We start from the raw sequence: 13603 nt of genomic DNA, 5'->3' as shown, positions 1-13603 counted from the left end.
ATACATATTGGAGGTATTTTCACTTATATTTGTATGTGATGAATTTCTACGAGAAGTGTAACGTTTTTTATAACAATGTCAATATTCATTTCTTTTTTCAATATTAAATAAACGCGCGAAAGATCTTTGAGTATAAACAAATCTTGCCGTCTTAGAACTGTAAAATATACGATGCTAGTTTAAACTTTTGCTGATTTAGCTGCGAGCCTTTCTGCCATCTTCTTCTTTTTCTTGTCAAGTTTGTTCTTCTTCTTTTTGTTTTTCAAATTAACTTTTTGACCCTGAAATGCAGTAGACTCCTTTCCTTCGTCATCTTCCTGCTTTTTATGTTTCTTAACGTTTCTTTCATGTTTAGCCTGTGAAAAGAAAATACGAATATGTATTAATTTCATCTTTATTGGGGGAAAAAAAAGTTTACGAAGAAGTAAGATATTTACATTACGTGCTACAGACTCTCCCAAACTATACTCAAACTTTTTTAATGGTTTATGCAAAACAAGTCGTTCTGTTCCCTCGCCAATCAGCGGTCTGTACACAAATGTCTCGCTTCTATACCAATCTTTATCGTTAGGGTTAAATCTTATTTTAAGTACTATTACTCGCTGCCCTTGAACTTCTACAACATCAGATAACTTGAGAGCATTAGATACAGCTTCTTCAGTAAAAAAATGGATATAACCGCATTGACATGACATCGTTTCGGGATTGCGTTTTAATTCCACACAGTTAATATCTCCACATTCGCGAAAGGCTTTCCAGATTTCGTTCAATTTTACATCTGAAATTTTTAAAACATAAACCAATTATATTAATTTTTACGCTACGTAATTGCGATATCTGATCAACAACGGTCTATTGCACATACCTTTTTTCAGATTCGTTATAAATACAGCTTTTCCCGCGTCGTACGGCCCATTAAATTTACCAAGAGTCTGTACCATCAAGTAATTTCCATCAACAATCTTTCCGTGCATAGCCTTTACTGCATTCAGAGCGGATTCTTCATTGGAGTACAGAAGTTTTCCTGTGAATGAAAGTAGTTTTGGCCGTGTTTTAGCAGCTGCTGTCTTTGGATTTGTCACGGTTGTAAGGATGATCAAAGGATCTAGAGACACCTGTATAACGTCACCATATGGGCTGAACAGTGCTGTGATCTGTTCTTTTGTTGTTTCTTTTGAGATATTTTCAATGATAACAACTCTTTTGAACATTACTGTTCGAATATCAATAATTGACTTCTTTTTCGCTTTTTCTACTTGTGTTCCTTTTTTATTGGCAGCCTTATCTCCTTTTACTTGTATTACTGTATTATCATTCTCCTCATCATCTTCGTCTTCACTACTAATATCATCGTCTTCATCATCCTCATTTTCTTCATTAAAATCTTCATCGTCGTCATCGTCTACAATACTTTGTCCTAAAAGTGCTTTTAAACCCATCTCTTCATCCATCTCATCATCATCGTCGTCGTCATCGTCCTTATCATCATCTTCATCAGTTTCCATTAGTAAATCATCATATTGACCTTTAATATTCTGTACTTGTTTTTCATCATCATTATTCTCCTCTTCATCCTCATCATCGTCTTCATCACTTTCATCAAACGTCGCGTTCATATAATTTTCGCCTTCATCATCGTCATCATTATCATCACTTTCCTGAGCTTCTTTGTCAGCATCATTTTTCTTGGTTTTAGGTTTTAGACCTTTGAACCTTTTTACACCTTTATACTCTACTGTTTCTTCCTCATCATTATTATCACTGTCATCGCTGTCATCATCCTCTTCTTCCACTTCGTCCTCCTCTTCGAAATCTTCATCATCCTCGTCTGATTCATCTTTTAAGCTATTTCCAAAGATATCTGGGGTATCAGTGTCCGAACCCTCTTCATCTTCAAATGTTTCGTCTGTTTTACTCAGACTAGTGTCCTCCTGTGACGCAGTTTCTTCATTGACGCCAGAACTGGAATCATCAAATAGCTCTAATGTTTCTTCAGGGTTGAAAATAAATTTTCCTTTCGAAGATTTGTTCTCTGCTTTGCTTGAAAACTTTTTCTCATTTGGAGAACCTTGCTTTAAGTGCTTTGCATTACTCTTAAATGCTTGCTTAGGCGAATTTTGATTTTTATTTTTTGCATCTGTAAAGCCTTTTTGGGCATTTTTCTGAGACGGCAATGACGGCATATATTTCACATTTTTGTTCTGTGCCTTTGAGTTGTTGATCAAAGCTACCTTACCCGTAGGTGTATTCTTAAATTTAGGATCTTTGTTCTTTTTTATAGAACCAACTTTTACTTGACGAAACTGGTCTTTTGATACATGACCTTTGGTATTCTGCTTCCAAGGTTTTGTCTTCCCCATTTTCTCTTCCTACAACAACACAAGACATAATTATACATGAAAACCTGTATACAAGTCGCAAGAGATGAAGGGCGAAAGATGGAAGGACGAAAAATAAACCTTGAACATTTGCATGGAAAAAATATACGCATAAATATTAAATATTAAGATGATACTAAATATTAAAAATATCTAAATTTCTAAATAATAAAAATTCTTTCGGTAATTGATAACGTTTCGCGATTATCAGTTTAGCATCCAATTTTTCAAGCTGAAATATTTAAGGATCGTATAGGATCGATAAGGGACTGCAATTGTATATAAGAAAAAAAAAAACACAAATAATGGAAGACAAATTGACTCGGTACGAAATACGTAACGGTTATCCACGTGTAATGCGACATAAAGAAGCCAAGGATATCAAAAACGAATATTTAATTAAACGTATAAAAGACTCCACCGTAGAATGTATTTCCTAATCATTATATAAAGTTTATCTTCAATTACCAGTCAAGAAACTTGGATTTACAGCCGTGGAAATATCTCGCTCGAATCGAATCACTACCGGTATCAACGAAACGAAACACGAGACAGGAATGAACCAGAATGAACAATGGACGAAAGGCGCCAACCATCTGAACCATGGGGCATGGATCAAAGATTAGTGAGTGATGAGTGCGTCCAAAAAACCATCGAGCAATCGATGATTGTCTTCTCCTGTGTGGGGCGATTCTGATTGGCAAGTTTAAAATCTATTCATTGGCTGCGTTGTAAAATTTGTGAATCTGATTGGTGTATGCTTTTAACAATCTTTTGGCCGAAGCTGATCTGGATAAAAGAACGCAGCCAATCAGCAGACAGACCTCTTGTGATGTTTTATTTATTTATAATTTATATGCCGACTGCCGAGACTTTCGAGTTTTGGCATCACTCTATTAACTTTGTTAGTTTATGACAGCGAATTTTTCGTGTGAATTGTGATTTCTTGTGATAAAACACCTTTGTGATACCATGAAAATGTTAAACGAATGTGGCGGAAAATTGATAGGAGCTCGTCATTTCTATAAAACCTATAAAAGCAAATATTTAATTCAATATTATTTTTGTTATTAATTTATCGTTTTATAATCCAGTTGCTACCAACAAGACTAATTTATGTATAACGCGACCGTTCGACGAGACGAGAACTAATCGTCAGTTATGTAAATGTAGTTTGATACATCGATCGCAGCGAAAAAGTCGCTGCATTTCGCCTTTCGCCATTACGAGTAGAGTTTAAGGGAACAGCTGATCGCGTTGTCAATGTTGTCATCCTCGATATCTCCCGTCGAGAACGTGATACCTTTTCTATCTTGAGCGGCGGAATCATGGCTGTGTCAATAAACGAAATCTGCGAGAACACGAAGCTCGCGCGTGAAATGGCATTGATGGGAAACTACGATACGTCTGGCGTTTACTACCAGGGAGTCGTGCAACAGATACACAGACTACTCGCGACCATAGCGGACGCGACTCGCAAGGCAAAGTGGCAGGTTGTGCAGCATCAGATTGTCCAAGAGTTTGAGAAAGTCAAGGCCACGTCCAACACGCTGCAGCTCTTCAAAGTGGACACGCATGGCGAGAGGCTGCTCGGTAGTACGATCAGGATAGACTGACTACTTGGGATAAAGTCAAATTGATCTAACAAGCATATGAATTCTAGGTACATCCTGCCTGTCGTTCGAGGAACCGACGCGAGATCCTGCTCTCTGGTCTTACAACAATTCAGACTCCTCTTGGAATCAGCCACAACCCAGGGATCCCGATGTGTGGCCTCCCCTAACTCCAGCAGAACAAAAGTACCAATATAAACTCAATATTTTATGATCTATTAATTAATTATGTAGCTTTTTTCTTTCTATTTCTTAAAGATTCTTTTTTAATTTTTTTAAAATTTAATAATACTGTTATATATGTTAATTATGGAAAAGTAATTGCAATTTTATCTTTTTCAGAAGTTCAAGACAACAAAAAATTCAACAGAAACAGCAGAACCGAACAAACGCCCGAAAATCTCTTGCCACAGCTAAAAAGCCAGAAAGCAAGGCTTCTGGTAAAAAGGATGATAAGAAAACTGCCAAAAAAGACGATGCAAGCAAGGTTACTTTGTTTACTGATTATAATTAAAATTTGTAATGCATTACAAATATAGATTGCATAGTGTTATACATAGCTAATAATTTTGCAGGATAAGCCAGAAACGGAAAAAGACGATGTTGAACTGGAAGAACGTAAATTTGAGCCATCTGCTAATGATAAGGATCTTGTAGAAATATTAGGTAATGATATTATTACTCTGTCCTCTTCGTATTATTCGCAAACGTATAACGATGGAAATATGAAAAAGCAATTGTTTATGTTAACATTGTAGAAAGAGACATTGTTCAAAAGAATCCAAATATTCATTGGGACGATATAGCCGATTTACATGAGGCGAAGCGATTGCTGGAGGAAGCAGTTGTCCTTCCGATGTGGATGCCTGATTTCTTCAAGGTATATATATCTCCTTTCTTAATTTTTATCGTGTGATACAATAAAATATAATTTCACTAACATTTATATATCATATTTATAGGGAATCAGGCGACCTTGGAAAGGAGTACTAATGGTTGGACCACCGGGCACAGGCAAGACTATGCTCGCAAAAGCTGTTGCAACAGAGTGTGGTACAACATTCTTCAATGTCTCGTCCTCTACGTTGACATCGAAATATAGGGGTGAATCGGAGAAACTTGTTCGGTTGCTATTCGAGATGGTAAAACAAAAACATTACCATGAATTATGTATCTAAGTAAAGTTTCCATTGAAAGAAACGTAACGTCCATTTACGATATCAATTATATTTGGATATAGGCCAGATTTTATGCGCCCAGTACGATCTTCATCGACGAAATTGATTCTCTGTGCTCTAGAAGAGGATCTGAATCCGAACACGAAGCTTCACGTCGCGTAAAGTCCGAACTTCTTGTTCAAATGGACGGAATAAGTTCCAATAGGTAAAACACCATATAATACTTTTGCTTCATGATACCAATAATTACTAAATATCTCTGTTTTATGTAGCGAAGATCCAAGTAAAGTAGTGATGGTACTAGCGGCAACAAATTTCCCATGGGATATCGACGAGGCTCTAAGAAGACGCTTAGAAAAACGTATCTACATTCCACTACCGAATCGTAAGTCTCGTGAACCTTGTCTTGTAAACTTCTTCAATGGGATGTAGTGTATCCTTAATAAAAAAAATATATTTTTGTTTCTTTGTTGATGACAGATGAAGGCAGAGAAGCATTGTTAAGGATAAATCTTCGTGAAGTTAAAGTGGATTCGTCTGTAAACTTGACGGATATTGCACGGAAACTTGAGGGTTACTCTGGTGCAGATATTACGAATGTTTGTAGGTGAGTAGTCTATTGCAACAGCTTACATTCAATTTTCCAACTTATTTTATCCGTCGTTTGTTATAGGGATGCTTCTATGATGCTAATGCGAAAGAAAATCGCGGGTCTGAGGCCTGACCAGATCAGGCAATTGCCGAAGGAAGAATTGGATTTGCCCGTGTCTGCTGCAGATTTCGACGAAGCCGTTGAGAGATGTAACAAAAGCGTTTCCCAGGAGGACTTGGAAAAATATGAAAAGTGGATGAGCGAATTCGGTTCCTCTTGATATCATTCCCTCAAGAAATAATAATATAATTCATTAACATGCTTGTTGATCCTGATTACAATTAATGTTACAATATTATTCTGTTTAACATGTATAAAAAAGCTGAAGGAGCTTAACTCCTCCGCAACTCCTAAATAACTAGGTCTCTGTACTCGAGACTTGAGGAAAATCAAATTGGAAAATAAAAGACTGTATAATATTATATATAGGAATAACGTGAGCTAAAAAGTTGGGTAATATTTTTAATCTCAACTGTAACACTGAAGACTTAACTGATAGTAACAAAGTAGTTGTAACTTTTATATAGTCAGTAATATTTTCCATCAAGTCTAAATGTAAATTTATTCGTAATAATAAAAATTATTGAAACAATATCTAGGATTATCGATACTTTGCAGTTTATTTGTATATCTTCAGCCCTTCTTTGGACCGCAACCTTACACTGAAGACTTAACTGATAGTAACAAAGTAGTTGTAACCTTTATATAGTCAGTAAATCTTCCATAAAGTCTAAATGTAAATTTATTCGTAATAATAAAAATTATTGAAACAATATCTAGGATTATCGATACTTTGCAGTTTATTTGTATATCTTCAGCTCTTCTTTGGAGCGCAACCTTCTTTCCGTAAATTTCTCGTTTCCTCGTCTATATTCTTTGAATCTTTTGGCGCTTTGTAATTGGAAACGTGGTCCACTCGTATTGTTCTACCTAATATCTATAAAAGAACATTTTCAGTTTAGAGAAATACTTGAAACACGTATATAATATTTAAAAGACATAAATTCTGTAGAAATAAAGCAAATAATTCTACTGTAAAAAAAAATGAACGTATTGCACTAAAATACCACCTTTATGCCATTGAAATTGTCGACTGCCAATATGGTGCTCCTCTGATCTTCATAACACAAGAAGCCATAGCCTTTTTGCTTTCCAGTATCTTTGTCTCTAATTAAATTTATATTAACTACTTCTCCGTATCTGTAATGATATTACATGTAGTATAGAAATTCAGCTGGCAGTATAATTGCAGGCTGTTCGCAGATTTCAACTTACTGAGAGAAAATAGCGATAACGTCACCTTCCGTTAAATCGTATGGCAGACCACCGACGAAAATCCAAGCGCTATCTTTGTACTGGTCGTGCCAAGACGTTTTATTTCTACCTCGTAATTCTTGCTCGTTGAGCTTCTTTATATTTTTGACGTTACTGAAAGTACAGATCAATCACAGTCATACTTATTACCTTCCAAAGTAGGAATTTATATCAAGTTAAAAATTTGAAATATAATATAATGCAGTAAATATGTTTAACTAATCACATAAAGATTACTAATTAAATAACTAATTGTAAGTTGACTAATCATAAAGTTGACCAATACATAAATTGTAATTGGAAATACGTACGTTAAAGGATTCATTGCAATCGATTATGGAAGATATCGCACAAAGATACGCACAAATAGATAATAAATTTCAATTAGGAAAAACCCCTTTAAAAAATGCTTAAAAAATATTTAAAAGACGAAGGAGAAAGATCGCGAGTGATAGAATCGCGTCTGTTGTGTTTATGATTCTTTCTCTTTTTAGGAACGTATCTCAATTCCTCGACCTCGACAAACTTGTTGAAGATGTCGATTGGCTGTCGATAATTGCACCGAGTCTCTGAACTCAATTCGACTAATCGACTACGCGAGTCGCGATTCCAGGCTGCTGGCTGCTCCAGGCTCTCCTCCTGTCAATCTGTCAATCTCTTCCTTCGTTTAACAACAGTGAAGTTAAATCCAACATTTGCAAAGTCTTGATGATTGCGGGAGCAGAGAAGATGATATCCAATATCGATGGGGATTAAAGCGTTCCCGGGCATTCAGATCGGTTCCCAACAATCTCAACTTGGAATACTTGGATGGACAGTTTAGGTTAGGTTGGGTGGGTTTGGCAGAGCGGGGTCGCGGATCGCGCGGTTCAGGGTTCTCCGCCGTCAGCGTCAAAGACGATTCCTTTCGTCGGCGTTTGCTTCGGTCGCTATGTACTCGACGAAGACGCCGACTCTGCGGATCGACGAGGCCGATCTCAAGTGCAGAAATGGCTGCGGGTTCTACGGTAACGCGGAATGGGAAGGTTACTGCAGCAAATGCCACCGGGAACACCTGCAGAAACGACGGGCCCAAGCTGAGCGCGTGTCCCACGCGCAAACCTCGGATGCGTAAGTTTTCTTTGTCTCGAGTTGTGCGTTACGTCCCCTGCGCCTCTCTAAAGAAATGCCTTTGTTGCTTTTCTACAGAGACAATGTCAATCGATCGATAGGTGCTGGAAGTCACAAGGGTTACGAGGAGAAAAAAGTACAACAGGAGAAGAAGTACAAATTGTTAAACATTTCATTCAGGAAACCTGTGGCGAAAGGTAGTAAATCGTCCTATATTTTGTGCTGTGTCTTGTAAACGATTGTCCATTGGTGGTAAAATAACATACAATATATGTTTATGTGTCTTCAAGTTCAGGGATATCAGGAATTGTATCACGAGCTGCTGAAGGACAATCCAGATCTTGAGAAAGTCAAGGCAGAAAATCAAGATTTGCTGTTGTACATAGCTAAGACACCAGTGGAGAAGGATGTGAGAAAATGCATACATTCATTTGTGGTGGACATACTCCAGAACAAAGACGTGAAAAGGATAGAAGAACTTTCGGAAATAACGCAAAACTTTTACCATGTGTTTGGAAAGCGTCTGGAGAACAGCACTAAATATGCAGGTTTTGATCGATACATATACATATTTACTTGCATTTATCTGAAAGAAGAATTTGGATTTCATCTATTGCGATATTATTACAGATATATCTCCAGATATTAAAGAAAAGTTATTAGATTATGTCGAAAGGTATGCAATGACTTTGTTGTACAGAATCCTTTTCTGCCCTCCGTTCACGACGGATGAAGAAAAAGACCTGGCTATACAGAAAAGGTTTATATCACATAACTTTGGGGAACAGCTTAAACTATCTATATTTAACAGGGAATGTTAACAGTAATTTCTTCTTAACAGGATACGGCAATTAAATTGGGTTAGTGGCAAAAATTTGGAATGTAGAATTCACGAGACAAGCTCGGAAGTTCGAGAACTGGTTTATACATCTATTACAGGTTTGTAACACTACTGTGATGAAATCGAGTAATAATCAACAATTTTGCAATTCGATATAGCAACACGATTTAGAACACGAATTTCTTTTAGATCTTTTAAATATGGATTCCGCTAAAGCGCCCCAAGAAAAACTGGCGTGTGTTATTCACTGTTGTAGAAATATATTTTTGTTGTTGCAACAATCCGTCGATGGACCAGCGTCTGCCGATGAATTCCTCCCGGCGCTCATATTTATCGTTTTAAAGGCTAATCCCGCGCGTCTCAAAAGCAATATCAATTTTATTACGAGGTTTTGCAATGCCAGCAGATTAATGACTGGCGAAGGAGGATATTACTTCACAAATCTGGTACGGTTTGCTAAATACATATTGGATGTTTCGCAAATTTCTTTTTAAGCTATCTCTGGAGACAATAGATTGTTATCATTACTTTTAATAACCATTCGTAATATTGTAGTGTTGTGCGGTGTCATTTATCGAAAACTTAACCGCGGAATCCTTGAATATGGCTGAGAAGGACTTCAATGCATACATGTCAGGGGAATGCGTGCCAGCTAATACATGGGAATCGGCTCTTATGATATGCGAAGTAATAATTGTGATATACCTTTGTGTTGAGGATTGACTGTTCATTAATACATTAATTGTAATTCATATAATTTATAATGTTTAATTATTGCAGAGCTTGCACTTCATGTGCGAAGATATAACTTTATTGGATGACTTGCAAGCTAAAAATACCGACATCATAAAGCAAGCGGAAGAACTGAAAAACAAAATGATGGATTTCAAAGAGAAGATCAGAGAGGATGTGAATAAAGTAATTGAGAGAACGCCGCTGCTAATATCTCATAGTCAGAGAGTGCCTACCAATTTAGATAGCGAAGATATTGAGAGCTATCAGCTACCACCACCGATTATTCCACAGGTGAGAATAATTAGATATAATTTTTATCTTTCAATTACATTCATTTTAAATTCTCTAACAGATATATCCACATTCTGTCGATAACATGAATGGCGGCGTAATGACGGATCTGTCGAGTGACTTAATGAGAACGTCATTAGTGGAAGATTCCGTTACGCCGTCGCCAACCTTTGATTTTCCATCCTTCATCGGCGACGATAGTCTGGAAGTTAGTAAAGGCGAGGACGAAACTAGTCTTATCAGTTTAGATACTCAATCCGATCTTGCATCTGGTGAGACACAAATCTTTAAGAAACATATGACAGACAGCTTACTAGACGAATGCCCCACACCTGAAGCGAATCTACCACCCGTTTTGAAGCCGATTAGTTCAGAAGATTATCATGGCTTCACGATTCAAGGATCAAATATACCGACAATCCCATGCAGCACAGGCGACTCATCCATAACTCCGGCCAACTTAGATTCGGATAATTATTCCGGTTATTATCAAAACATGTAGCATTAATTCGAAAAATGTGATCCAAGTATTATTTATGCGAAAAACATTTCATAAACCATTACTTCGATTGCGGTAGCGACTCAGTTAAGAAGAATTTTCAACAATAATCTTATATCGCAATTTTATTAATTGGTTTGTATTTGTAAAGAGTTTATTATAGATATGTAAAACAATAAGAAACAATAACGTCGTAGTGATGTATGGGAGCCTCCTTCTGACGCTAGGACAAAGAAACTCGAGATGATGTTACGATTAAGTTGCTGTGATAAAATCATTCACTTAATGTATCTGAATTTTATTTAATATTCTTCTTGTGATAAAAAATAGAACAGTGGACGATAGATTGCATAAAAAATTATCATTATTAAATGTTTTAATATATTGCCTATTAAGTATGTATTTCCCGACGTTATTTTAAACATATTTCCACGTGAGAACTTGTATCCTGAATTTTAGCTATGTCGATCTCTTCGCATACTGGATTATCTCGTAAATCTAGTCTTCTCAAATTTTTGTGCCGTTTTATTAAGTTGACTATCTCCTTCGTGCTCATTAACTTATTATTTCTCAAAGAGAGAACTTGGAGATTGCGTAGAGTAGGAAAACATTTCAATGATATCAAGCCATTGCTGGACAGTGACAATTTCGCGCAACGTTGTAATGTAGAAAGTTGATACAAGGAATTTTCTAATTGGTTCGCACCGAGGTTTACTTCCTCAAAAAAGCTAAAGTAGTGGTTGTTGTGTAATTTCGTTAAGTCTAATCCCGATAAATCGATCTTTGACTGTATTTCTAAATCGTTCTCTTCTTTCCACATTTCGAGTAGTTTATACTCCACTAAGAGCTTGCTTCCTAAAATCACAGATAACATTGATAGAAGCATGTGTATCTATACATAAAAAGTCAGTTGATTACTTTTGACATTATTAAAATCAAAAGAGAAATTGTGAATATCCTAACGTAAAAAATATTACTTACGCAAATCTTTGTAATAATTCTTGCGAAGACTGTCGACTTTTGACAGCGCCGATAGATTATTTAATATATCAATATAAAATTTTTTGAAATCGATCTTTTTCATCAGTAATATACCGGTTAATAAGGCCCACTTGTTATTTGGTTCCATTTTGGAAAGTTGATTGTAGCTCTTCAATTGTTCATTTAATTGGTTATCGTTGCTATTTTGTTTGTGTAAACTTGAATTATCTTTGTAAATCCATGCACTTTCTACCTCGGAATATGAAAGTTGATATACTGTTTCTTGTAGTTTTACAGAAACTTCTTTGGCACGATCCAAATCTTCCAACAAACTGCCAAACTCTGCAATTCGTAGCTTGGCAAACTTTTCATCTGGATGCAATTGCCATTGCGCGTCAACAATTTCACCATTTACAAATAATGAAAGCGAAATTGGTTTAATCAGAACGTTGTTGTCGATAACAACAATAGCTGTGTCTTTCTTAATTTGAACACGCCACAGCCTACAAGTTGTCAGGCACTTATCTAAAAGCCATCTTTGGTAGAACCATGCACTAGTGTCATTGGGGTCGGTAAACGTTGCATTCATGACTAGATCGAGTTCTGAAAAATATTTGTTATTTCAGGAGCGCTATTGAAATATATTATAAAGAATATATATATATATATTATACCTTCTCTATATTTATCGTCTACAATCGGTATCTCTTCAGACGTAGTGCCAAACATTTTGGTTAATATTCGGCTTCTATAGTGCCAAGACGAATAGTTGGAAAAGTTATTCAATATTTTTGTGGTAGAGAACTCAAACTCCTCTTCATTCGAGATCCCAGCTTTTTGTACAACAAACTCTCTGTAATCCCAGCAGTGAACTGCAATTAAAAAAAAAATGTATCTTCAAATATACCAACTTGTTGGAAGAGTGACGATGCTACATTTTGAAGTGTATATTTTCATTGCAGCACAGTGATAAATATGGCATACTAACAATTTCTTTCATCTATATTTAGGCATTTTGCACACAGAGATAATTCTTTCTTCCAATCCGGTTCAGGCATCCGTTCCATCACCCAACACCTTTGATGCCATACGCTATATGACTTGGGATTTTCTCTCAGACACTGTTCGGTCAAGCTCATCTCATTCTCAAGCAGTTGCTTGTAATCTTCTTCGTTCCTGCGGATTCATTATTAAGTTAATTTTGTTTGCTGCATCAATGAGGTACCTTGTCAATGCGTTACCATTCATTATTCTCGAAAACTTGGCGACGGATATTCCACAGTGTATAAATGTCCGAGTTGTTCAATAGCATACGCCTGGTAACTGACAATAACTCATCGTCCCATATTTTGCCCTGCCTCTGAAATATAAACGATATTGTCAAAAACAATGTGTGAAAATCGCATGTAACATGTGTTACGTTGCACGTGATGAGAAACAAGTTGAAACCTTTTGAGAGACTATAGCGAAGTCAGCCTTGTATTGGGCAACTTTAATCGCCTTTTCCCGCTTCCTTATCTCCTCCTGTTCCGCCGTCGTACGCACCTTCACTCGGCCATGCTAAAAAACATTATATTTATCTGTCAAACTTATATGCATATAGGTATGTATATCAAGCTGATGAGACATCAGTCATAATTGCATTATAAAGCAACGCTCGCTTAAATTCATTCAACATGCAATAAAATAATATCGTGATGGTATAAAATAATAAAATTTGACAAGATCAGATCAAGACTTTACCATCGCGAATATTCTCTTTTCTTATCGCCTGTGAGTCACGAATAGTCAGCAAATCAAGCAAATATGCTGAATCGGGCAATTTGATAATTGCGTCTGGAATCACCGGATTCTATAGATCAGCGACCAATTGTTATTTATAAGCCACCGTTGGGGCGATCGGCCACCTCAAGCCACTTTCGCGAGTAATTGGCCCATTTTTTCCAGGATAATCGACCAGATCGGATATTGCGGATGCGCTTTTATACACTCGCACGTCACACGTCGCACG

General features: G+C 36.6%; 5 protein-coding genes across 6 annotated transcripts; 2 read left to right on the top strand and 3 right to left on the bottom strand.

Annotated features, from left to right (window-relative positions):
• Positions 1-179: 179 nt before the first annotated feature.
• LOC139819829 (uncharacterized) lies at positions 180-3003 on the bottom strand. Its single transcript, XM_071789583.1, has 4 exons — positions 2847-3003; positions 866-2369; positions 438-778; positions 180-356 (listed from the first exon to the last, which is right to left on the bottom strand). Exons 2-4 carry the CDS (start codon positions 2358-2360, stop codon positions 180-182), a joined length of 2013 nt encoding a protein of 670 aa, XP_071645684.1. The 5' UTR covers positions 2361-2369; positions 2847-3003.
• Positions 3004-3276: 273 nt separating this feature from the next.
• Kat60 (Katanin 60) lies at positions 3277-6415 on the top strand. Of its 2 annotated transcripts, none has more exons than XM_071789586.1 (10): positions 3277-3974; positions 4042-4177; positions 4334-4478; positions 4567-4657; positions 4750-4871; positions 4954-5133; positions 5232-5374; positions 5442-5554; positions 5650-5776; positions 5843-6415. In XM_071789586.1, exons 1-10 carry the CDS (start codon positions 3707-3709, stop codon positions 6039-6041), a joined length of 1524 nt encoding a protein of 507 aa, XP_071645687.1. In that variant the 5' UTR covers positions 3277-3706; the 3' UTR covers positions 6042-6415. The 2 variants fall into 2 exon arrangements, with proteins under 2 accessions (XP_071645687.1, XP_071645689.1); XM_071789588.1 differs by having other exon boundaries at positions 3278-3971.
• A 7-nt stretch (positions 6416-6422) lies between these two features.
• LOC139819834 (RNA-binding motif protein, X-linked 2) lies at positions 6423-7729 on the bottom strand. Its single transcript, XM_071789589.1, has 4 exons — positions 7447-7729; positions 7097-7249; positions 6892-7021; positions 6423-6758 (listed from the first exon to the last, which is right to left on the bottom strand). Exons 1-4 carry the CDS (start codon positions 7458-7460, stop codon positions 6636-6638), a joined length of 420 nt encoding a protein of 139 aa, XP_071645690.1. The 5' UTR covers positions 7461-7729; the 3' UTR covers positions 6423-6635.
• A 26-nt stretch (positions 7730-7755) lies between these two features.
• Rabex-5 (Rabaptin-5-associated exchange factor for Rab5) lies at positions 7756-11013 on the top strand. The gene is made up of 9 exons (XM_071789584.1): positions 7756-8245; positions 8324-8442; positions 8536-8793; positions 8876-9005; positions 9087-9184; positions 9276-9532; positions 9642-9773; positions 9867-10112; positions 10174-11013. The coding sequence occupies exons 1-9, from the start codon at positions 8067-8069 to the stop codon at positions 10612-10614; spliced, it is 1860 nt and encodes a 619-aa protein (XP_071645685.1). The 5' UTR covers positions 7756-8066; the 3' UTR covers positions 10615-11013.
• Rabggta (Rab geranylgeranyltransferase subunit alpha) lies at positions 10894-13552 on the bottom strand. The gene is made up of 7 exons (XM_071789585.1): positions 13336-13552; positions 13042-13152; positions 12834-12952; positions 12581-12768; positions 12267-12464; positions 11593-12195; positions 10894-11466 (listed from the first exon to the last, which is right to left on the bottom strand). Exons 1-7 carry the CDS (start codon positions 13336-13338, stop codon positions 11024-11026), a joined length of 1665 nt encoding a protein of 554 aa, XP_071645686.1. The 5' UTR covers positions 13339-13552; the 3' UTR covers positions 10894-11023.
• Positions 13553-13603: the final 51 nt, after the last annotated feature.

The sequence above is a fragment of the Temnothorax longispinosus genome, chromosome 9 (genome assembly GCF_030848805.1).
Source record: "Temnothorax longispinosus isolate EJ_2023e chromosome 9, Tlon_JGU_v1, whole genome shotgun sequence".
Lineage (NCBI taxonomy): Eukaryota > Metazoa > Arthropoda > Insecta > Hymenoptera > Formicidae > Temnothorax > Temnothorax longispinosus.
Note: the sequence above shows the minus strand (reverse complement) of the source record. Positions and strands in the feature narration are given on the sequence as shown.

Coding starts and splice junctions, on each gene's coding strand:
- LOC139819834 (XM_071789589.1), bottom strand. Junction 7,022..7,096: donor GTTATCGCTATTTTCTCTCA/GTAAGTTGAAAT, acceptor ATATCATTACAG/ATACGGAGAAGTAGTTAATA. Junction 6,759..6,891: donor ACAATTTCAATGGCATAAAG/GTGGTATTTTAG, acceptor GTTCTTTTATAG/ATATTAGGTAGAACAATACG.
- Kat60 (XM_071789586.1), top strand. CDS start 3,707: ATGGCTGTGTCAATAAACGAAATCTGCGAGAACACGAAGCTCGCGCGT. Junction 4,658..4,749: donor GGATCTTGTAGAAATATTAG/GTAATGATATTA, acceptor TTAACATTGTAG/AAAGAGACATTGTTCAAAAG. Junction 5,375..5,441: donor GACGGAATAAGTTCCAATAG/GTAAAACACCAT, acceptor TGTTTTATGTAG/CGAAGATCCAAGTAAAGTAG.
- Rabex-5 (XM_071789584.1), top strand. CDS start 8,067: ATGTACTCGACGAAGACGCCGACTCTGCGGATCGACGAGGCCGATCTC. Junction 9,185..9,275: donor GGTTTATACATCTATTACAG/GTTTGTAACACT, acceptor AATTTCTTTTAG/ATCTTTTAAATATGGATTCC. Junction 10,113..10,173: donor CACCACCGATTATTCCACAG/GTGAGAATAATT, acceptor ATTCTCTAACAG/ATATATCCACATTCTGTCGA.
- LOC139819829 (XM_071789583.1), bottom strand. CDS start 2,360: ATGGGGAAGACAAAACCTTGGAAGCAGAATACCAAAGGTCATGTATCA. Junction 779..865: donor TATAACGAATCTGAAAAAAG/GTATGTGCAATA, acceptor TAAAAATTTCAG/ATGTAAAATTGAACGAAATC. Junction 357..437: donor GAGAGTCTGTAGCACGTAAT/GTAAATATCTTA, acceptor TTCTTTTCACAG/GCTAAACATGAAAGAAACGT.
- Rabggta (XM_071789585.1), bottom strand. Junction 12,953..13,041: donor TCGCTATAGTCTCTCAAAAG/GTTTCAACTTGT, acceptor TTTATATTTCAG/AGGCAGGGCAAAATATGGGA. Junction 12,465..12,580: donor AAATATAGATGAAAGAAATT/GTTAGTATGCCA, acceptor TTTTAATTGCAG/TTCACTGCTGGGATTACAGA.